Raw genomic sequence first — 24,756 nt, 5'->3', positions numbered from 1 at the left:
GGGAACGAGGAATCTCTCCCATCACAGGGAATGAGGAATCTCTTCCATCACAGGGAACGAGGAATCTCTCCCATCACAGGGAATGAGGAATCTCTTCCATCACAGGGAACGAGGAATCTCTCCCTTCACAGGGAACGAGGAATCTCTCCCATCACAGGGAACGAGGAATCTCTTCCACCACAGGGAACGAGGAATCTCTCCTATCTCAGGGAACGAGGAATCTTTCCCCACCACAGGGAACGAGGAATCTTTCCCACCACAGGGAAGGAGGAATCACTCCCACCACAAGGTCATGAGGAATCTCTCCCACCACAAGGAACGAGGAATCTCCCCCACCACAGGGAATGAGGAATCTTCCCCACCACAGGGAATGAGGAATCTTTCCCCACCACAGGGAACGAGGAATCTTTCCCCACCACAGGGAACGAGGAATCTCTCCCATCACAGGGAACGAGGAATCTCCCCCACCACAGGGAATGAGGAATCTTCCCCACCACAGGGAATGAGGAATCTTTCCCACCACAGGGAACGAGAAATCTCCCCCACCACAGGGAACGAGAAATTTTCCCCACCACAGGGAATGAGGAATCTCTCCCACCACAGGGAACGAGGAATCTCCCCCACCACAGGGAATGAGGAATCTCTCCCACCACAGGGAATGAGGAATCTCTCCCACCACAGGGAATGAGGAATCTCTCCCACCACAGGGAATGAGGAATCTCCCCCACCACAGGGAACGAGGAATCTCCCCCACCACAGGGAAAGAGGAATCTCCCCCACCACAGGGAATGAGGAATCTTCCCCACCACAGGGAATGAGGAATCTTTCCCATCACAGGGAACGAGGAATCTTTCCCATCACAGGGAACGAGGAATCTCTCCCACCACAGGGAACGAGCAATCTCCCCCACCACAGGGAACGAGGAATCTCCCCCACCACAGGGAACGAGGAATCTCTCCCACCACAGGGAATGAGGAATCTCTCCCATCACAGGGAACGAGGAATCTCCCCCACCATAGGGAAAGAGGAATCTCTCCCACCACAGGGAACGAGGAATCTCCCCCACCACAGGGAACGAGGAATCTCCCCCACCACAGGGAAAGAGGAATCTCCCCCACCACAGGGAAAGAGGAATCTCCCCCACCACAGGGAACGAGGAATCTCCCCCACCACAGGGAAAGAGGAATCTCCCCCACCACAGGGAACGAGGAATCTCTCCCACCACAGGGAACTCCCACCACAGGGAACGAGGAATCTCCCCCACCACAGGGAACAAGGAATCTCCCCCACCACAAGGAACGAGGAATCTCCCCCACCACAGGGAAAGAGGAATCTCTCCCACCACAGGGAACGAGGAATCTCCCCCACCACAGGGAACAAGGAATCTCCCCCACCACAGGGAACGAGGAATCTCTCCCACCACAGGGAATGAAGAATCTCTCCCACCACAGGGAATGAGGAATCTCCCCCACCACAGGGAACGAGGAATCTCTCCCACCACAGGGAACGAGGAATCTCTCCCACCACAGGGAACGAGGAATCTCTCCCACCACAGGGAACGAGGAATCTCTCCCACCACAGGGAACGAGGAATCTCTCCCACCACAGGGAACGAGGAATCTCTCCCACCACAGGGAACGAGGAATCTCCCCCACCACAGGGAACGAGGAATCTCCCCCACCACAGGGAATGAGGAATCTCGCCACATGCCAGTGCAAATCACAATTTTTCTGATAATCACTGGCGATGGGATAGGTTCCTCACTGTCAGCACATACTTACAAAATGTAAGCTCAAAAGTCTAATTTTTGTTTTAATTCATTTTTCTGTATTTAGGCATTATTAAAGTTTCTAAGCATTCAATGAATTTTCATCAGCAACATAAATCTAAGAACTCACACCATAATCCCACCTTGTTCCTCTTTCTGTTCCGGTCTAGTTTTGGTCTTGAAAAATATAGTAATCTTCGGTGCCTAGTCATAGGAACAGGAGTAGGCCATCGAGCTCCTCGAGCCTGTTCCACCATTCCGTTAGATCATGGCTGATCTGTACCTCAACTCCATTTATCTGCCTTTGTTCCATATCCCTGGATACCCTTACCGAACAAAATTGTATTGATCTCAGTCTTGAAAATTTCAGTTGACTCAGCATCGACAACCTTCTGGGGGAACGGGTTTGAGATTTCTACTGCCATTCCTGATTTCGCTCCGAAATGGCCTTGCTCAAATTTTTAGATTATCCCCCCTCGTTCTGAATTTCCCCACCAGAGGAAGTAGTTTCTCTGTATCTACCCTATCGAATCCCTTAATCATTTTAAACACCTCGACTAGATCATCCCTCACCCTTCTCAAGGGAACGCAAGCCAAGTTTATGCAACCTGTCATCATAACTTCACCCCAATCAATCTCTTAACGCTCACCACGGCTGTATCTGGTGCAACATTGTGACCTTTCCATTGTTTGAATGCACCATGGAACACAATTGTTAAATATCCTATTTTTGTTAAAATACAGTTTAAGATTTATGGACACCCACATTCTCCGTTCTGATTGCTTGTCGTTCTTGACTGGTAGCCGACATCGGAGAGAGAAAGGAAAAAAAAAGGAAATTCTTTAGAAATATGACTGGAATTTATTGGAATACTGCCCAGCCCCCTCCCCTGATCAAAACAAGGCTCTACACAAAGATAGAGGTCACCCACTCTGCCAAGTTTGCTAATCAGAATTATCACAGATGTCATTTTTAATGTGCCATCATTATGGTTTCTGTCGTGGTGGGAACCATTTCTTTGAATTACCAAGCCAGTTTAGTGCCAAGAGCAAGCAATGCTTTATTGAATTTTCCCATTAACCTCCATATGGTTGGGAGTCTTTACCCCTTTGTCTTTAAATTGCCTGTATTCAGTTGCTTAATTGTTCGCATTCGCAGTCTCTCCGCGAGAGCAGTCAAAATCCTAATATAGAAACTGACATCTCTCACCAAAGACTGAACAACAGCAACAACAACAACAACTTGCATTTATATGGTGCATTTAACGTAGTAAAATGTCCCAAGACACTTCAGAGGAGCGTTAGCAAATAAAATTTGACAACGAGCCACATAAGGAGGTGAACAAAAGCTTGGTGAAAGAGGTAGGTTTTAAGGAGCATCTTAAAGGAGGAGGGAGAGGTAGAGAGGCACTGAGGTTTAAGGAAAGAATCAGGTCCTGCCGTTAAATTCAGAAGGACCTCTGGGATTCTGGCTACTAAATCTCCCCCATCCCCTGCCCCCACTCCCTCCCTGCAAATATCGGGGCCCATGAGACAATACAGGTAATGTAACACATAAAATTTAATTGCTTAAGCAGCATTAGACCAGAGACAGAAGATTGTGGTCCAAGTTGGGCAGGAACTTTTTACACGGAGGTTGAACTTCATACCAAAACATGAGGAAAATCACATCTGCACAGAATTCTCCATTATTCGTTCAACCCCCACATACAATTAAGATCTACCAAAGTAATACTGGTATTCGGTGTCTGAATCCCTAAAACGTTTAATCGTATTTGAAGCACTCCATTGCCAAAGAGATAAGATCACCATGAGAACCAAATCCTACAAAGCAACAATGTAGAAAAAGACTGTCAGGACTGTTGTTAATGTGGAAAATTGGGATGTAAATCAGAACAAATGGAAGAGGGAAGAATTCAAAATGGCAGCCTAAGGATATAACAGTTTTCTCACATGGTTTCCCTGTGGATGACAGCTATGCCTAATTACACAGGGAACTTAGGCAACTAAAGAAAAATTGCTGCAACTGGGATTACAACTGTTCACAATCTAAAGTTAGTGTTTACTGTTTTTCATCAGAATGCTTCTTTTCAGAAGGGTGATATGCTACAACTCATTGGAGCCTTTGAGTCTCTCCCAGTTACCTTGCACAGACAGCATAACCTATCCATTATGTCTCGGCTTGGGACCTTGACAGCCTACGTCTACCAGGTCTGGTTATGAAAGGTCCATTGCTCTCTGAGGTATCCAAGATTCTTAGCCATTAACTCTTTCTGTTTTCCAGAGTTCAGCAGCATTCTTGCAAGTACAGTTCAAGGCCATTTCTGCCCCAGCTGCTAACTTGGTTTTTCTCAACCAGTGGCTATGCCCTCATCTTTTGTTTTGGTTTGAATAAAATGTGTTCTGAATGGCATTAAGCAGTAGAATGGAACCTTGACTGTCCCCCTGTTCCCTTTGCCACAGGGAATCTAATCCAAATGGTGGATAATTAGGGTCCCACTATAATATCTTTCACAGTTACATTTCTATTATCACAGTGTTTAGCTCTCTCTTAATCACATGGACATTGTGTTTCATGGTTTATGGAAATTTAAGTTAATTAATCTAACAAATACAGTAACATTTGCTTCTTACAGAAAATATCAGAAATTGAGCTCTTATATTATAACATGAAGAATTTGTATGAAATTCAGTTGTTCGCTATTTTAATGAAGGCCTGTTTAAGTTGTTTAAATAAATGGTTTAAGTATCTATTAAAATGGCGGGCAAAGGAATTCCAATATGTTCATATTTAATATTAAAAGAGCCCAACTTCAAGACATTGAGGGGTAGAGTTTCCACTTTGGACGCAATCGGGAAATTGCGCTCGAAATTGCACTGATTATGTTGCAGTTCAAGTTTCTGATGAAATTCATTTGCATAATCACAAACGTAAAATCTCCCATGAACCAGCGCAATCGGGCAGCGCAACAGAACATAATCGTTTATTTTTTTTCTCTCCATTATTCCGTGATGCATTTAAGAGTGGTATCCTGATATAGTTTTATTAATACAGCTGAAAATGGGTTTATCGCAAAAGTTGAGCAGTTTTAATAAGGGTTTCCAGTCCTCTACCTGTGAGCAACCTGATTTAAAATCGCTAAAAATGACTTTAAAAAAAACTATATGGAACCATTCACTAGTTTCATTGGTGTACACTCGTCAGTTTCTTAATAAATTAATTTCGAGTGCCTGTGCGCCTAAGAAAATGAGCACAATTTGAAGACCCTTCCGTAACCAAGGCAATCGGCAGAATCTCGCAATGTGGACCTGGGGGGCGTGGCCAGTTTTGTAGGCAGGGCCTGATCTTGGCGAATTGAATCTTAAACCAGCGTAAAAGATTGCAGAAAACACGAACATCAATGGTTTTGGGCGTAACTCACCTACATTTAAAATTCCCTGATCTTCTGTGCTGGTTCTGACGATTTTGCCCGGATTTCACTGATATTCCTAACGTAAACGAACGTAAACTCTATCCCTTGCTGTATTCCTACAAGATGCACTTTAAGGTACCAAAGCCACTGGTGGGGATTGTAGCATACAAGGAGTTATGGTTTTACAAAGAACATGAAAAACCTTGTCACTCAACTCCTGCTGTTGCTCATCTTTTCAGTGAGGACATTGCAAATAATTCTGTATTGCAGCAATTACATGGGACTTTACGGGAAGCATTTATGTTGGCTATTGGTGCCTTTTTATAGATCAAGGCTGTTGAGAAGACCTTTAAGTCTGAGGAAATGTCAAAAACGAGAGTGTGACCATTCCAAACTGCACACATGTCAAGGGCACGGTAACATTATGTAGGTTGATGCTTCTGAATGCTGGCATTTAGTGGAATGATGTTGCACTCCTAAAAGAAGTATTTAGCACCTTTTGTTCAGCTGTGGTGCTATTTTCCCACTGCAATGCTCTTGTCCCTTGCCACTTCATTCTTTATTGATTGACATGAAGGATTTATCTCACAGATGGTGTAGGAGATATTTCTGAAGCCATAATTCATAGCTTGTCCCTGACCCCTCAAAGGTTTCATGAGTGATTGTAACCATCAAGCTGACAGAAGAATCCTAAATGTGGCAAACTGAACTGAACTCTCGCTGACTTTTTTTTTTGCTTTTTGGAATGCTTTTCACGAGGCTTGAGTTGCAATCTCTCTTTGGCTTGAACTCAAAGCTTACTCCTGTCTAGAGACACGGTTTGATGCATCTTGGCTGGTTCACCATATGGAGGGGGAAAGATAAAAAATAAATTGCAGCAAGGAGACCCTCTTCTGCATGGAAGGTGTGCTGGCACAGAATGGTGTGATGATGAGGTCCTCAGCGTGACCCAGATTTTTCAGCTCTCCTGATGGAGACACGAAGGAAAGTAAAGGGAGGTCAGTCAATTTGGAAAGACAAGTCGGTCCATAATTTGATAAAGCCTTCTTATTTATCCCTGTTATTTTTAAAATCTCTTTGATCCTTCATTTTAGACATGTTGCAGATTTTTTTGCATGTATGTGTGGGTTTCCGAGGTTGATGCTGTTGTGTTTATTTGCTTTCTGATACCATTGTTTGCTGGTATGCAGTTCATATCCAATTCTGGTCTGTGTCCCATGATACATTGCTTGAAAGCAATTGCAGTTTCAAAGTAATGGGGAGTTCATTTTCATGTTTAGTTGCCATTAATCATGCACAATCTAATTATTATTAATAGCAGAATCTGGAGGCAATTGGCTTCAAATACTCCACAGTCATCAATTTCTTAACAGAAATGAACTGTGCTCCTAAAGATAGCAAAAAGGTTAACCATTTCAGCAAATGGGACTTCATTCTATTCAAACATACCTTTCCTGAATACTGAAATATGATCATTTGATCGAAGATAATTTAATGTAATAATATTGTGCTAATCTCTTGAATTTAACTACAAGCATTTAAAAGGGAGGATTCTGCATAAGATGCACAATGTTTGGTTTTGGAGATTAAAACTAATATCTTCAAAATGCATTTCAGAAATTTTAATGGAGATTGTTTGTATTGCCTTGCCAACTTGAGTATGAGCTGGAAGATAAAAAGACTCGGTCTTTTCCTTCCGTACTCAAGATTTACTCGATTTGATAAAATCTACCACACATGCATCAGCCATTTTGCAGAATTTAATCACACCTAATTTGAATAATAAATATTCTAAGTAGAATAGTTTCAACAAAAATTAAGTACCCCTATTATCCCATGACAAAGCTACAATAGATCTCGAAAACATTGATAAAAGTCTCAGGATACCATGTAAAAAACAGAATTAGATTTACTCAATCACCATAAATCAATGACCTTGGTTGCATGTTGTGCTTTGCATGGTATAACACCCCGATTGTTATAAAACAGTGAGTCCTTCAAATCAGCTGTGAGCAACACCATGGGAAATCTGCAAGTATGTCTTACATGCAGCTTCACCACGCTTTGCGACACTCTGCTTATGTCACAGTTTGATTAATGCATCAAGGAGGGGGAGAGTTACCTGGACACTTAAACCCAGGAGGCAGTCACACCCATTATGTTAGGTAATGGTTTGGATTTCGTTAGTGGTCAAGAAGAGGAGGATGCGAGTCAGGCAGGTAAGGGGACCCCAGATGCAGTGGCGGAGGAGCCCCAGCCTTTGCCCTTGTCCAACAGGTACGAGGTACTTGCTACCTGTGTGAATGAGAACAAAGACTGGAGGGAAGATGGGCAAATTGACCACGGCATCGTGGTACAGTAGGTCATTCAAGTAGGGGGAGTGAAAAGGAATATGGTAGTGTTAGAGGATAGTATAGTCAGGGGGTACAAATTGAGCTAAATGGGGTTTGATCTAGTAGCCATTAGTGAGATATGGTTGCAGGGTGACCAAGGTTGGGAACTAAATATTCCAGGGTACTTGACTTTTAGAAAAGATAGGCAAAATGGAAAAGGAGGGGGCGTAGCCCTGATAATAAAGGAGGAAATAAAGGCAGTAATGAGAAAGGATCTTAGCTCAGAAAATCAAGAGGTAGAAACAATATGGGTAGAGCTAAGAAATTACAAGGGGCAGAAAACACAGGTGGGCGTAGTTTATAGGCCTCCTAACAGTAGTTATAGTGTTGGACAGAGTATAAATCAGGAAATTATAGCAGTTTGTAATAAAGGTAATGCAATAATCGTGGGGGACTTTAATCTTCATATAGACTGGGCAAACCAAATTGGCAAAAGTAATTTGGAGGATGACTTCATGGAATGCATTCGAGATAGTTTTCCAGAACAATATGTCGTGGAACCAACTAGGGAACAGGCTATTTTAGATCTAGTATTGTGCAATGAGACAGGGTTAATTAGTGATCTTATCGTTAAGGATTCTCTGGGGCAGAGTAATCATAATATGTTTGAATTTCATATTGAGTTTGAGAGTGATGTAGTTAAGTCCGAAACTTGGGTCTTAAATTTAAACAAAGCCAATTACATAGGTATGAGGGACGAGTTGGCTAAGGTAGATTGGGAAATTAGATTAAAAGATATGAAGGTAGATAAGCATTGGTGAACATCTAAAGAACTAATTCATAATTAGGTGGTAGATGGCGTATAATGTGGGGAAATGCGAAATTATCCACTTTGGTAGGAAGAATAGAAAAGCAGAATATTTTTTAAAAGGTGTGAGACTAAGAAATGTTGGTGGTCAGAGGGATTTGGGTGTCCTTGTACACGAATCACTGAAAGTTAACGTGCAGGTACAGCAAGCAATTAGGAAAGCAAATGGTATGTTGGCCTTTATTGCAAGGGGGTTGGAGTATAAGAGTAAGGAAGTCTTGCTGCAGTTGTATAGAGCTTTGGTGAGACCACACTTGGAGTACTGTGTACAGATCTGGTCTCCTTACCTCAGAAAGGATATATTTGCCTTAGAGGGGATGCAACGAAGGTTCACTAGTTTGATTCCTGGGATGAGAGGGTTGTCCTATGAGGAGAGATTGAGTAGAATGGGCCTATATTCTCTGGAGTTTAGAAGAACGAGAGGTGATCTCATTGAAACGTATAAAATTCATAGAGGGCTTGGCAGAGCCGATACTGAGAGGCTGTTTCCCTTGGCTAGAGAGTCTAGAACTCGGGGTCATGGTCTCAAGATAAGGGATTGGCCATTTAGAACTGATATGAGGAAAAATTTCTTCACTCAGAGGATTGTGAATCTTTGGAATTCTCTACCCCAGAGGGCTGTGGATGCTCAGTAGTTGAGTCAATTCAAAACTGAGATCGATAGAATTTTGGACACAATGGGAATCAAGGGATTTAGGGATAGGGAGGGATTGGGTGGGAAAGTGGAGTTGAGGTAGAAGATCAGACTTATTGAATGGCAGAGCAGGCTCGAGGGGCTGTATGGCCTATTCCTGCTCCTATTTCTTATGTTCTCAAGTGTTGAGATGAATTATTGACCTGTAACATTTGCAATGCTGAAGACGGGACAAGGACAATATACAACTAGACACTGTTCACGGGGACTGGTCTCCCACAGACTGGAAGATGCAAATGTTTTGGCCTTTTGAAAGAATTGAAGACTTAAAAGGCAAAGTGCACATTTCCTCAGTTCAGTAGCTGAGTAGATTTTAAGTTCTTTACCAGAACAAGAAATGTGATGTTTGAAGCCTTTTAGGCAAGTACATATTACCTATTGATTGCCAAGAGGGCTTAAATCAATTATTTTACCATTCTTTTTGGATTACTATATTGAATCTAACATTGCCTTGATACATCTATATAGATTGCTTGAATGATTCACCTCTTGATAAAGGGTGTGGATTGAAATGATTGCCCATGCAGATGAAATGCCGGTGTCTTCTTACTATTACTTCCCATCTAATTTTCATATTAGCGTAGTGAACAAAATTGATACATTTGATAATTCAGTTTAGTGCATTTAATGCACTCGAGTGCAGGCCATGCCATGGAAGGAAGAGGAGGATTTTTACATAATTTGTAGGTAAAGGATATGTGTGGGATTTTTATATAATCTACAGGTTTCAAAAGTGCAGCATCAAGGACTGCTGATTTTAGAGTTATGACTGAGTAAAACCTGATCACTCTTCCCCCTTCCCCCAAAGGAAAATGTCAATTCGAGTCAAACCTTGTGAAACTTGGAAACGTCACTTATGCATCTTTTGCCTCTCCATTGGCAGCCGTCCCTTCAGCTGTCTAGGCCCTAATCTCTGGCATTCCTTCCCTAAACCCCTCTATCTCTCTCTCCTCCTTTAAACACTCCTTAAAACCTCTTTGCCCAAGCTTTTGGCCACCTGTCCTAATATCTCCTATGTGGCTCAGTGTCAAATTTTGTTTAATTACACTCCTGTGGAGCGCCTTGGGATGTTTTACTATGTTAAAGGTGCTATATAAATGCAAGTTGTTGCTGTCACTGTTATGCATTCTGGTGTGACCTATGCAGCCACTTTCTCTGGCACAGGGAGCAGTTTATCTTTTCTCTCTACTGACGGGCAGCATCAATGTAAAGCACGTCTTCCGTTGTCAACGTACTGATAGCTAAAAGAAGCTCCATGGGGGAGGTGATGATAAAGATGGGGATAGGGCGGGAGAGTGGAGTTGAGGTAGAAGATAAGCTATGATCTTATTGAATGGCGGTGCAGGCTCGAGGGGCCGTATGGCCTACTCCTATTCCTATTTCTTATGTTCTTATGCAATTTAATTATTCTAAGCAAAATTTCTTCCAACTCACTTAATTTGAACCAGCCAAACATCAGAACATCACCAGGAACATGTAAAGATGCTTAATTATTTGATTATTTAATAAAGCTAATCATTACTAAGTTCAGTCCTCTCTCTTTCTCCTCCTTCACTCTACTTCAGAGACTCCATTATTCCCCACTCCACAGTTCCCTCCTCCCAACTGTTCACTACTCCCAACTCCTCACAATGCTAAAGTTTCTCTCCCAAACCTTCCCATGTCCCATATCTCACTCAATATCTCTGCATTCCTTCCCCACTAATGTCTGCTCTACTCATTCTCACAATATTCACTTCAATCCCAAACCATACCCAACCCTTCCATTGTCTCATATTCTATATGTTCTCACTTTCCTCCACACCTACCCTGCCTCCTACATTACGACAGTGACTACACTTCAAAAGTACTTCATTGGTGGAAAGGACTTTGGGACGCCGTGAGGTGATGAAAGGCACTATATAAATGCAAGTCCTTCTTTCTTTCTTCTTTCTCCCACGCTTAACTCCAAATCACAACCCACCCTCTCACCCACTTATGTTACACCACCCCAATCACACCCAGCACTGTCACCCATCACCAAACCACTACATATTTACTGCCATCTTCCTCCATTACCTTCACTTAAACAAACATAACACATAGGGGTAGATTTTCAACTTCTAACTGGGCATAAAACTAGCATTGCAGATTAGTTGCCCGTTATGGAAACCAATTTTCATTTCTCTTGATTTCCGATGGTTTCTGTAACGGGCGATCAGGGCGGCAAGCTGAAAATTGACCCCACACATTCACAACATGAATGAACCAACATCTTTGCCATCCATACAAACAGATTACTAGACATGCAAAGCTACACACACCATAATCACAAAACTCACTCGCAGAGAGAGGAACAGTAGACATAAATGACAACAGACACCAAACAGAAAGAATTACAACCTGAAAAACATTTACGCATTCACACAATTTTTAAATTATATCTTCCGACTTGCCATAAGCAGTGCCACAAAGGTCCAATCATGTACGTGAATATATATGGACTTATACTACACTTTTCAGACATCAGCCCCATAACATTATGTAACACAGGCTTCTTAACTCTACCTGTGCTTTCACGGCTCAGAGTACTTTGTACCATGATAGACTGTGTTCTAAATGATGTATTATATTACTGTTGTACTCCAGGTCTTGCTCTCGCATACAATTTTAAGAACTAAGACAAAATGTTTGGAAATTTATGGGAAAAGTTTTTTACCTGACATTTTAACGCATTGGTGCAATTATTTTTACATTATTTTATTGAAATTTTAATGACACGCATGAAATATTTACAGGCATAAAATCTCCTTACTATTAATATTTCATTTTAGTATTATTAAAATAATAGATATCTAACGCCAAGGGGTCAATTTTGCAGTGGTGGTGGGTTGGCAGCGGGCAGGGGGTGAAGGTGCGCGTGGCAAACCCGCATGAACAAAACTTGGCGTTTCCGACGCGATCACATGTTGTTTGCTGATGATTAACATCCTCTCCGGGTTTCGCACCCGGCAGCCAGCCTGATTGACAGATTGGCTGCCGTCAGGAGCTGCAACGCGAGGTGTGGTGGGGGGGGGAGAAAGAGAGAGAGCGAGACGTCATCCAGCGCTGGAATGGAAGACCGGGGGCGGGGGTGGGTGGGGGAGAGTGGAAGATACGGGGGGAGAGTAGAAGATCGGGGTGGGGTGTGAGGGGAAGCTCGGGGGGGGTGTGAGGGGAAGATTGGGGGCGAGGGAAAGATCGGGGGTGAGGGGAAGATCGGGAGTGAAGAGGGGGACATTGGGGGCGAGAATGGAAGATCGGAGGGGGGCGGGGAAGATCAGGGTGTGAGGGGAAGATCGGGAGGACATCGGGGGAGGTGAAGAGGGGGACATCGGGAGGACATTGGCGGGGGTGGAGGGGGACATTGGGAGGACATCGGGGGGGGGGGTGAAGAGGAGTCATCGGAGAGGGAGACTTCGGACATCGGAGCAGGGCGCAAAGGTAGTTTCATTTTGTGTTTTAACTTCCTTCTATGGTGTTTTATTTAATTTATTTAGTTTCTTGTTCCCTGATCCGGCCCGTCATGTCTGGTTTCACCAGGCGTGAATCAGAAGCGGTGGGCAAGCTGCCCAGGTAAGTTAAAAATCGTTCTAATCATTTACTCTGTCACAGGTAAAGTGTCTTAAGTACCTCAATGAGGTACATTTGGCTCTTTAACTGTCAAGCCGGCGGGACATCCGTTTTCGGGTCGCCTGCGCGTGCACAGGTGGGTTCCTGGGAAATCGGTGGCTTGGAGCCCGCTTCCGAACCCAAATGGGATTTCTGCGATTTTCGGAGCTCCCCTACCCCCAACGCAGCCGCAATTGCCCCCTAAAATTGAGCCCCAAGTGTGTGAAGATGTATGATGTGTATTTTGTAATATTTTTCATAGTCCCATCTGTGTGTGTGTATATATATTTATATATATATATATATACGCACACAATGGGATAGGAATTGCTCGGAGCAGCGAACCAACACTGCTCGGCACTCCGTAGATTTACACTAACCCACAAACTTACTGCGGTCTTTTCTTCGGCCACTTCCTCGAATAGGAAGCGGGGAAGAGCCCAGCGTCACTTCAAGCGAAGCTAGGAAGTTGACGGAAGGGTCAAGAACCAGAGGCCACAGATTTAAGGTGATTGGCAAAAGAACCAAAGGTGACATGAGGAAAAACCTTTTTATGCAGCGAGTGGTTAGGATCTGGAATGCACTGCCGGGGCCGGGGGGGGGTGGGTGGGGGAGCGGGCGGGGTGGTGGAGGCAGATTCAATCGTGGCTTTCAAAAGGGAAACTGGATGAGTGCTTGAAGGGAAATATTTGCAGGGCGACAGGGATAGGGTGAGGGAGTGGGACGAGCTGGATTGCTCTTGCAGAGAGCTGGCGCGGACTCGATGGGCCGAATGGCCTCTTTCCGTGTTGTAACCTTTCTATGATTCTATGACCCTGAAAGAAGTGCGAGGATCGCACACTCCCCTTGACAAATCAGATCGCTGCATTTGTGACAGGCTGCGTTCGCTGGCTCTGCCGGTTTGCAGCGTTTGGCTTAAAGGAGAGGTACAACATTTTAAACCATTGTAGAAACAGTTATAGACAGCGAGAAAAAGAGAGGGTGAGAAATAATTGAATTAAATAAGAGACAGAAGGGAAAAGTAAAAAAAAAATAATTTTTTAACTTTTGAATAAAAAATTAATGACCAAAACCTGTTAAAATAAGGAGTAATCAGACTCCACATTTTTAAAAGTTAATTTTGAGTTGTTTGGCAGCCATTAATTCTTAAGACTTAGTTTAAACCTGTATTTTTATGCCTACCTGTTTGGTGGCGTAATAAATTACTTTCCAGCTGGGCAGATAAGGAAGTTTGCACTTTTTCAATGATTGCAGTGTGCGATGGCCCTTTAATTCAAAGCTGTCATATTGCCGGCAAATCACTAGGAGCACGTTCTGGATTTCCACGTTTCACTGCGCATGTGCAAACGCTGGAATTTGCTCCTCCATTTCACCACTAACAATGGAGAGCGCTGCTGAGGTCTCCGTTATTTCCCGAGCGATTTCTGCCCCAACGAGTATATATATGTATATACTCTTCATTCTGTTCATAATTACATGCTGATACGTCCTTTATCTCCCTACTATTTATATGGATTGGAATTTGATTACAATGTAAAACAAGATCAAATACTTGAAACATTTTTCTTAGGGTAGCTTGGTGTCTGTTATGTAGAAACCCATTATAATTCTTAAACCAAACTACTGAGAAATCTGCACGTCTCTGTTTGCTTGTTATGGAGTTCACACGGTTAAGGCCGGACAAGTTAGGTACAGAATAACAAGAACCACGACATAGGGATCCCCAGTGTGCAAATGGAGATTGCTGGAATGTAACCAGCTTACCACACAGCTTACCAGCATAGATCATTGGTAAGCTCCTTGCTGTTCGTTCAGCTCGAGTCATTTATCCATTACAGCATTGGTAGCGCTGAAAAGACAAGCTTGGAGTTTTTGCCTCTGTGCCAGGAATGAGAGTCCTTGATGCAGACTATTTCACTCATCGATTTATTGGAGGAAATAATACTCCAGATAACACACGTGAAGATGCAAAGGCTAAAGGAAACCTCATATTCCGGTTGCTAAGCTCAGTAGCAGGAGGCAACCCTCGATCTTCCTTTTTGATCTCCCTAACTTTGCGTTACAATGGTACAGTTATTATACCCTCAGTTACAGGCCATTACATCATACCTTTACCCAAGTTTACATTAACTACCATTAACTCAGCATTCCAAAAACTCGCTGTCTTTCTGGTAGAGATCCATGGCCTTCACTCATAAGCTGCCTGTCTAACTACATTCGGGGTAATGATAAAAGCACTTCTTTTATGATCGTATGACAGATAGATTTATCTACGAAAAGGTCAAGACTATACAAAGAAGGAACAACTATCTTTAACTCTAGCTTATACCAGCCACATAGGGGCTCGAGGAGCTGGTTTGGACATGTTCTAGATGGGACTGCCAACTCTGGTTGGACATATTCCTGGAGGTTTCACCACATATTTTTACAACTAAGAAACAAAACAGTTCAAGAAAATGAAGAAAACAATTTTTTTAAATGCCCCAATGATTTTTCTCCCGGGTTGCTCGCAGTGGTGCCTGGAGATTAATCTTTAATTCCTGGAGACTCCAGGGCAATCCTGGAGGGTTGGAAACCCTAGTTCTAGATCCTGCCTGTTTCAGCAGTGTTCACAGACACTGTCTTTTAATCACAAAATGGGTCCTCAGTCCAAGATGGAACCTGAACACAATCTTCACTTAGCATAGCTTCTTTAACAATTGAATATTTTTAAGGCTGAGTTAGATAGATTCCTGATTAATAAGGGAATCAAAGGTTATAGTAGGTAGATGGGAAAGTAGGGTTGAAGTCACAATCAGATCAGCCAATGGCAGAGCAGGCTCGAGGGGCCGAATGGCCTACTCCTGCTCTTAATTCGTATGTTCGTATGTAAATGGCTTGCAAGGTTACCTGGAGGCAGTGGGAAGAATCCTAGCAGCCAATAACAGGTCTACTTCCACATGTGCCATCAATGAGCCAGCCTGTCTGATCAATCATCAACAGTGGATTATTGGGGAACAGCTTGGTCCAAGCATTGGATTACCAAGTCTGCCACAAAAGATTGACTCAACTTGGATCCAATCTTCCATTGCCACGTACAGCATCTTGAAACTAACCCCATCTCTGAGAGACCCCATTTGCTTCCCCACCACTGCCCAAGCAGGACAGTCATTCGTTGAGATTTTACACATTTGGTTTCATCACCTAATGTCAAGCTTGCTATCTGATTAAGTTTACAATAGTTGTTGCAAGGAATTCCAAAAATACAACTTTTAATGTAAAGATTGCTTTTCCAAAGAGTGTTATTCTGCAAAAATGAAGATATGACTTAATAGAAAATTCCCCAATGTATATTAGAAATACTTGTCAGTTACTAAATTAATGGTATAATAAAACACATTTCAAAGACACACTTATCTAGTAAAGCTGAAGATACAGACACTTGAGACATCATAAGCTCTTAATGTGGAATATTGTGATTGTTAGCACTGCAGAGCTAGTCTGCTTTCAATGAGTGCTAATGATCTCACATGATGTGGAGATGACGGTGATGGACTGGGGTTGACAATTGTAAACAATTTTACAACACCAAGTTATAGTCCAACAATTTTATTTTTAATTCCACAAGCTTTCGGGGGCTTCCCCCTTCCACACCGCCTGAGGAAGGGGGAAGCCCCCGAAAGCTTGTGGGATTAAAAATAAAATTGTTGGATGATAACTTGGTGTTGTAAAATTGTTTACAATGATCTCACAGCCATTGTGTGACAACGTGTATGCTCCAGGTAGACCTCTGTAATGTTAATGGTAATGCTGAATCTCATTTTTCACTTTAATGTTCTTATTCTGTGTGTTGGGGCTAGCTGTTCTATTGACAAGAACATAAAGTAGAAGATAATTGATCACAAAATATTCTTAAGCTTTCATGATTATCAAAGCAGGTAAAAACTGACTTTGGAAAAATTAACACAACTTTTTATTGTGTGTGTGTGTTACACTTTTTCGGGATTTTGCCCCAGATATTCTCCTTGCTGTTAGCTTCACAGCCACTCCTGTAAGGAGATCTTGCATCTCCTACAAACAAGAGTATACCTTTATCTGCCCAAAATCTTGGTAAATGTAAACAATTTTACAACACCAAGTTATAGTCCAGCAATTTTATTTTAAATTCACAAGCTTTCGGAGATTTTCTCCTTCCTCAGGCAAATGTTAAATGTAGTAAGGCCCTTGGATTGAACAAAGGTAAATGGTAAATGTAGTAAGGCCCTTGGATTGAACAAAGAACCAATGTCATTGCACTCTGGCTTACAGGAATAGATCATGTTCTACCATGTGATCTTTTCAAGTTGGAATGTTTTATCTTCCACCTGTCCATCAAAGTGTGACTGTGATCTACAAGACAGGTTTATTGAACACTAAATGGGTAATAGAACAGTGTCCTACATAAACAATATATTTATAGTAATTACAAACTTTACTATTCTCAATGTCAAAAATAACAAAGACATTTCTGCACTAATCCTCAACATAAAACTGACCCTATCTGCTATCGCTGTCCGCTACCAAGGAACTTCTGATCAACCTTGTATCCTCGACAGCCTTACACTGACTAGTGAGCTGAGCACAGGTTGCGAAATATAATCCCACAACAGCGACAGAACTGTCTGTCAAATGGATGACAAAAGAATCACGGCCCTACCCCTTTTAGACAAACCTGGCTCAAATATTCAACTCAGCTGTCATGCAAATCTTTTACTTTAAAAAGATCCACAGGATAGCAAATGCGTAGGGTGTTTGCTGCTCGAGGGAAATCTCTCGCACCCTTTGAAGCTCAAGAAATGTGATTGCACGAAGTTAACACTTAACCCAGACAGCTATCGGGGAAGTTGCTGTGACAGAATAGTGCTAAGGGCTCTGCCTTTCACAGCTGTTAGAATATTAAGCTACCTTTTGCTCCTCAAGAACAATCTACACATGCATACTAATGACTACAAAATGGCCTGTGATCAATCAGATCATTGTGCATATTCTCTGCAGTTTAATGAATCAGCTATCTGCCCTTAATTTTAACTCTGTGTATATTGTACCCAGCAAGAAGTTATCCACTAAATAAATGTCACAGACAGAAATATTTTGTTTTTGATATGGTGATAGGAGGGGTGGATGGGTCAAATCACACCCAAAGATTATTTTCTTTAAACTGTGGCCCTGGTTCACAATTTTTTTTAACATATGCCTAAAATGTATGGAAGCAGCCAGACTGTTACCATAGCGATACTGTCAGCCCATCTAAATGTCTCCTTGCCTCTTTTCCTTCACTTGTGGTAGTTTGTTCAGTGAACTGTTTCTATCACCTGAACTTTGCTCGTATTGATGCCCAGTTTGTTCTATACATTGGACAAATCCATGCCAAGCAGAAATTCTTAAGTGATTTAAACAAATACCTGCAACTCTTGGACTCCTAGAAGTTCCAGGGAAATTCCAGTCTCACTGGGTTGGTTCGTTGGTTTCTTGTGTTTTCAGCGCTCACACACTGTTGAAAAAAAAACAAATATTGCAGTAATAAAATTAATCAAATATCAGGTGCATTTTGTCCTCTTTCCTTTTGTCTATTTGCTCTTCTATTTTATATTTTAAATTGAATAAAACTAAAACTAATCTAACCTTAGAAATGCTTTTTTATTCTTGAATTTTTGTTTAGTTTTCTTTTGTTTCTGCTTCTTCCTCTCTTCCGCTTTCCATTTAGGAGGGGCAAATTGTAAAAGCTTACGTTTTGATTGGATAAAAACTGGCTCCAAAGGTTGGATTTCTAACCAAACAAAAACCAGGAGATTGATTTGGCTGATCAGATTGCAAAAGTAGCTGATGAGTAAACATGCCAGCAGTCCATAGAATCTAGTAGCGACTGGATGAGAATATTCATCAGTGACGTGCTAACAGTAAAAGGTACGTCTACTGTTTTCAGTTGGCATTATGTCCTATAAATGACTCAAGCCAATGTCTTTCTCAAATTACTGCTAAATGAGACATGGGTGTGAAACTCTTCCCATCAAGCTTCTTGGAATTGAACAGGAGGTTATGCAAAATCTACTCTGGTTGGCTCTGCTCATCTTGCATATGGAAAACCCAATCCAGACCCATCACAAAGGGGATATGATATTTCCAAATGAACCTCCCTCACTTGCTTGATGTGTACATCTGCTAATTTAGTAATAAATTAGTCGCAGTTGTGCCAAAGAATTCTGCTGATTATAGTAACAAATGCAGTCTGAGCCATTTTCCAGCCAGTGTTTTTTTTCATTTAGAATTAAATGGGAATTGATTACCATGAGCAAATGTGCTCTTTCACCAGCATTCCTGTCAACAAAGTGTCCAGTAACTGTCATATAATGTATGCAAATAAAAACTCATTCACTAAAGTTTAAAGAAATGCTTGGACATACTGATGTGTGAGCTGACAGAGGAGAATATTCTCTGACAGTAGATATTATGATGCCATAAGATCCATACTAGATGAAGAGATTGCCTTTGAAATATACCTCAATTCATTGAGGGTTTTATGCATACATTACAGAGAATATTCCTTGATCAGAAGTTAAGTAGCTTCCATCATTGTCACCATCATTGACTTCAGGAGAGATAAATGTGTCATTTAAGCCTTTCACAGTGTATCTTTTAATTGTATGGGATTTTTTCCCCTTGTACTAGTAATTTACTGACTGACAGCTATAACTGTAATAAATATTCTTCTTGGACATTTTGCTGTGTCAGAAAAGTTTAATGATTTGAATTATGCAAAAATCACCTCTGCTATTGAAAGGTTTAATTAAACTGGAAAATGAAATCTTTTTATCCATTACATCTTTGTTCATAAAAATTCTTAATAAAAGTGCTGGGTAACCAAATGTTTTTTCCACTTTATCCCCCTCTTCCTGCCCATAGCGACAGTTTTAAGTAGTCCAAGGGCCGAAACAATGCATGGTCCCGACATGTCTTGGCTGACAGAATCCATCATGGCCACTGTGACAGTTCCATTCCCTGAAATCTATACACCCTTAAAGAATCTTTGAGACTTCTGAGTTCGGGCACTTTGTGGTGTCAATTTATGTCCCTAGACAACTGGTCTGAGTTTGCCAGAGTTCATTTCATTAAAGATCTTTAAACTACTATTACAAGAACAACCACAACCACTTGCATTTATATAGTGCCTTTAACGTAGAAAAACATCCCAAGATGCTTCACAGGAGCGTTATCAAACAAAATTTCACACTGAGCCACGTAAAAAAGTATTGGGACAGATGACCAAAAGCTTGTTCAAAGAGGTAGCTTTTAAAGTAGGAGAGAGAGGTAGAGAGGTGGAGAGTTTTCGGGAGGGAATTCCAGAGCTTAGGGCCTAGGCAGCTGAAGACATGGCCACCAAAGGTGGAGCGATTTAAATTGGGGATGCGCAAGAGGCAAGAATTGGAGGAGCGCAGAGATCTCGGAGGGTTGTAGGGCTGGAGGAGGTGACAGAGATAGGGAGGAGCAAGGCCATGGAGGGATTCGAAAACAAGGATGAGAATTTTAAAATCAAGGCATTCCCGGACCAGGAGCCATTGTAGATCAGCGAGCACAGGGTTGATCGGAGAACGGGACTCAGTGCGAGTTGGGATACGGGCAGCAGAGTTTTGGATGAGCTCAAGTTTATGGAGAGTGGAAGATGGGAGGCCAGCTAGGAGATCATTGGAATAGTCCAGCCTGGAGGTAAAAAAGGCATGGATGAGGGTTTCAGCAGCTGATGAGCTGAGATACTATCAAGGTGAACTCAGCATATATAAGCTGGATTAAATCTTGAGACAGAACTGAATTGCTTACATAACCATAGTCGAGAGGTAATTTGTTGAATTAAGCTACATGAGACATTTCTTCATGAAAAGCACCATAAACACACACTCACACTCAAAATGGGAGGTCTGTTAATATCTTTTCTGTTCTGGGTGCAAGGACATCACCACCCTGCGTGAGAAAGGCGAGCTCACCACAGACCAAGGGATTGACTCGAGGGTAGTCCCAGTTCCTAGGATTCAGGACCACACCGTGCTGTGTATTGATCCACTAACGTTCCAGACCAGCCCTGAAATACATTATCATTAAAACTGCACAAAGAATCAATGATGGAAATGTGCCAGTTTTTTTCTATCACTCATTTAAATAACATTCTTGTCAGTTCAAATATTTTAACTTTAGTTAGAGAAAATAAATCCTAAAAAGAAGTTAAATACACAATTTGTGTGGATACAAAGCTGGACAAATGAACGGGAGATAAACAACAGGTCACAAAGGAACAGATGCAAGACAAAAATAACCAAAGGATTAGATGTTGAAGAATAAAAACGTTGATGTTACTTACAATCTGTTTTTTTAAAATCTCACTAAAGCTGCAAAATAACAAACCCTTAGGCCAGGTGGTGAGGGATTTTCCAGCTTTACCATATATACTCTTGTATTGGGCAACCATTGTATAAGAATAGATGTTTCTACTCTGTCCCATGAATGTATCTGTTGCTTCCAGGCCTGCAATCTGCACGGCCCTCTCCTCGTAAGTCAAAATTTGCAACTTTGGCGATCCCTTTCTATCTGAATGCACTGCCTCTTGTTACGTGCAGCCTTCTCCTGCAAGCAAATTAAAGGGGACATACGTTGGAAAAAAGAATGAGGGAAGATGTGTGCCACCCAAGTGCCCTGGCCACCTTCTGGGAGTGTCAGCTTGATTCAGTTGGTAGCATTCTTGCCTCTGAGGTGAAAGATTATGATTACAAGCCCCACTATGAACTTGAACACAGAACCTAGGCCAACGCGTCAGTGCAGTACTGTGGGAATGTTGCCTCATTGGAGATGCTGTCTTTTGGTTGACGTGTTAAAGTGACGTCCCATCTGCCTACCGAATAAATGTAAAGGATTCCATGGCACTATTTGAGGAAAAGCAGATCGTTCTCCTGGTGTCCTGGCCAAAATTTCTTCTTCAGACCTCCAAAGGGTTCAGTTAGATCTGATGCATACAAACTTTTGATAGATCCCTCTTAGCTTTGTGAAACCTCCAAAATGTAATTGTACACTTCGGATATAGCTGGACTGTTGTGAGCAAATTATTTGAGAAGCAATATTATAGTCCATCCCAACTTAACGTGTACAAAGGGATTCCATTATGCAAGCAATGTTTATAAAGATGTCTCCAAGGAAAGGAATAATGGTTGGAGATTTCTGTTTAACTTGTGAAGCACCCTATTCTGTTTTTAAACAGGTAAATACATTTCTCATTCTCCAAGTAACCTTGAATCATCCATTTTAAAATCTATCTCAATCGTCAATGGTTTAGAGTATGACTATTTTTAAATGAAGCGAATGCACCAATCTAATAAACGTGACAAAAACATTTGTCACAATACTAATTTGATTGTAGCAGATCTCAAAGGACACATTTTCTCCATACTAATGAGCCAATTAGTACTTTGTCTGATGGACTTTCAAGGTACTTAATCTGATAAAACATGGCAACGAGTACCTATATGGCACTACAGTAATGTAGACTAAATGACACATAGTAAGATTAAGCCAAACTCAGGATATTGTACATCATTTTTGCAACCAATATAGGTCGGCTAATGTGATTAGATACCAGTGTTTTGTCAATTTAAATTGAAATAAAAGCAACTGCTTCGACTATCTGATTACACTAATGGCACTTTTTAAAAAGCCATGAAAGGCAATGAGTTTTAAAAATGCTATACTGTGAGTTTAAGTATTCCTTTTACGTATTTGTTTATAAATTGATCATGGTGATGGATGATACCAGTGAGAAAAGTTTCTCTTCCATCAGCCCTATCTGGTCATGTAGAGGTTGAAACAATAGATTCTGCACTCATTCATTGTCCCTGGAAATCTGTTTTGCTCTCAGTTCAGAAGAACATCCTGCAGTACATGGATATCTGCTGTAACTCTCAAGCTTCCTGCCCATATGGACTTTAAGATCAACAAGTCAGTGGAAATTATAACCATTGGAAACTAGATTGAAGCAACTCAAACCGACTCAACAGCCAACATGGAGAAAACAGCTTCATTCAATCTGTCAAAGCTGAAATGAAACCCATAAAAGGAGAAACTACTCCAGTTCCCCAAAAATGAAATGTTACATTTTCTCTACTACTTCCTCTCTTCAAAATAACCTGGAACAATGTGACCTCAATCAACACAGTGACTTTATGCTGATATGTACAATCACTGAGGCTGGATCAACCAACTCTGTTACAGTCACAATAAAGTAACATATATAGATTTATTGATTGCAGTTAAGAGCTATAGAGGTAAACTAATGATCTAAAGGTAATAATATCCTTAGTTATATGTTACTTCTATTGAGTGGCAACAGTCTACCTTGTGGCCAGAAAACTGCAGTCAGAATTAATTTTATTATACCCTTAAATGTATTTTTTTAAAACACTAATGACTTTGGACTAACATTAATTAGCAGGTAAAAAGAGATTGGATGGTGTAATAAGTTAGCACAATGTTCTTTTACCTTTGGGAGTTTGGTATGAATCCAACCAAGACTGGTGAGATGAAAGTTTGCTGTCTCTACCAGCTGTTAAGTTGCAGGGAAAATTAATTTGAGCAATATGAGCTCTGTTCCTCAGGAAAGAGGAAAGTTCCTTTGTTCGTCAGCTCAAAACATCTCGTAATGCGGTACAAATTGGGACTAAATTAGCAATCTCATTCAGAGAGGCCATGAGGGTGGCTGGTGTGAGACTTTTTTAAAGATCAATCTGCCAGTGTAGGGCATGGTTTTCCAAGATTGTGATGAAATAGATAAGGTTTATCCTATTTTTGCCAAATGAATTTAATCCAATAACCATTTCAGTATAAATATTAATTAAGAGATGATAGAGGCTAGCTGTTACATCAGGGTTAAATATGAAGTATGAAAATGAATATTTCCTTTCCAGGCTTTCTATTTCTTTAATAGGTATACAGTTTTCAACCCAAAAAATTATCCTACTGATGCCTGCCAAATATCTAGTGTCAACAAGTAACTCTTCCATCTTCAACTGGCCTTGCGTGCATTACATAGCTAACTGCAAGACTAGCTTTTGGGGATCTATGGTTTTGGTTTAGAACTATAGCTTGAGAACTCTTTACACTACCCTGAAATACTGACAGAATTATTATTAGGCGCATGAATTCATACAAACCACACTCCAGTGCAGTACTGAGGGAGTGTTGCATTAGAATGTCAACTGAGATGATGTGCTCAAGTCCTGGAGTGGAGCTGGTTAGAGCTGCTGTTTTTTGGATGAGACGTTAAACTGAGGTCCTGTCTGCTCTCGCAGATGGATGTAAAAAATCCCATGGCACTATTCAAAGACGAGCAGAAGATATCTCCTGCTGTAGTGACCAACATTTATCCCTCCACCAGCACCATTAAAACAGTTTAATTGAGCATTTATCTCATTGCTGTTTGTGGAACAACATTTTGTGCAAATTGGCTGTCACGTTTCCCAACAACTGTAACAACACTTCAAAAGTAATTAATAGGCTGTGAAATGCTTTGGGACATCCTGAGGATGTGAAAGGCATTATATAAATGAAAGTTATTTATTCTTTTATTCTATGAGCCCATGGCTCTCGACAGAGCATGTACAAAGCATTTTAGAAGATTGCATTTACTTGACACTTATGCGTTAGTAAATCATTGTTCTTACCAGCTCATGGGGACCATCAACAACGTTTATATCTAGGGTTAAAATTATCCATGTTTAAGTTCCTTTGCTGATTAAAATGGAACTTTAAACACAAACACTTTCATATCATGGGAATTTTGGAATAGCACTGTTTTTTTATGAAGCTTAGTTGTATCTGATCTTTACATGTATAAAACATCATCCTGTGGGCATTGGAATTACCAGTGACAACCCTGTAAGATGGCTCAATCACAATTAAAGTAGCCAAAATTTGTGCAATAGAAACATCAAAGTCATCTAATATATTTTGAACCTTACAAGGTTATTCTTCAATGATAATCTATTCTAAAGTAATCTCGTT

General features: G+C 41.3%; 1 protein-coding gene across 1 annotated transcript; it reads left to right on the top strand.

Annotated features, from left to right (window-relative positions):
- The first annotated feature begins 814 nt into the window (after nt 1-814).
- Nucleotides 815-1,432, top strand: LOC137301267 (basic salivary proline-rich protein 3-like). The gene has a single exon (XM_067970725.1). The coding sequence runs from the start codon at nt 815-817 to the stop codon at nt 1,430-1,432; it is 618 nt and encodes a 205-aa protein (XP_067826826.1).
- The last annotated feature ends 23,324 nt before the right edge of the window (nt 1,433-24,756 follow it).

Source organism: Heptranchias perlo, chromosome 33, assembly GCF_035084215.1.
Source record: "Heptranchias perlo isolate sHepPer1 chromosome 33, sHepPer1.hap1, whole genome shotgun sequence".
Classification (NCBI taxonomy): Eukaryota; Metazoa; Chordata; class Chondrichthyes; order Hexanchiformes; family Hexanchidae; genus Heptranchias; species Heptranchias perlo.
This window is presented reverse-complemented; position numbering and strand designations above follow the sequence as displayed.

Coding starts and splice junctions, on each gene's coding strand:
- LOC137301267 (XM_067970725.1), top strand. CDS start 815: ATGAGGAATCTTTCCCATCACAGGGAACGAGGAATCTTTCCCATCACA.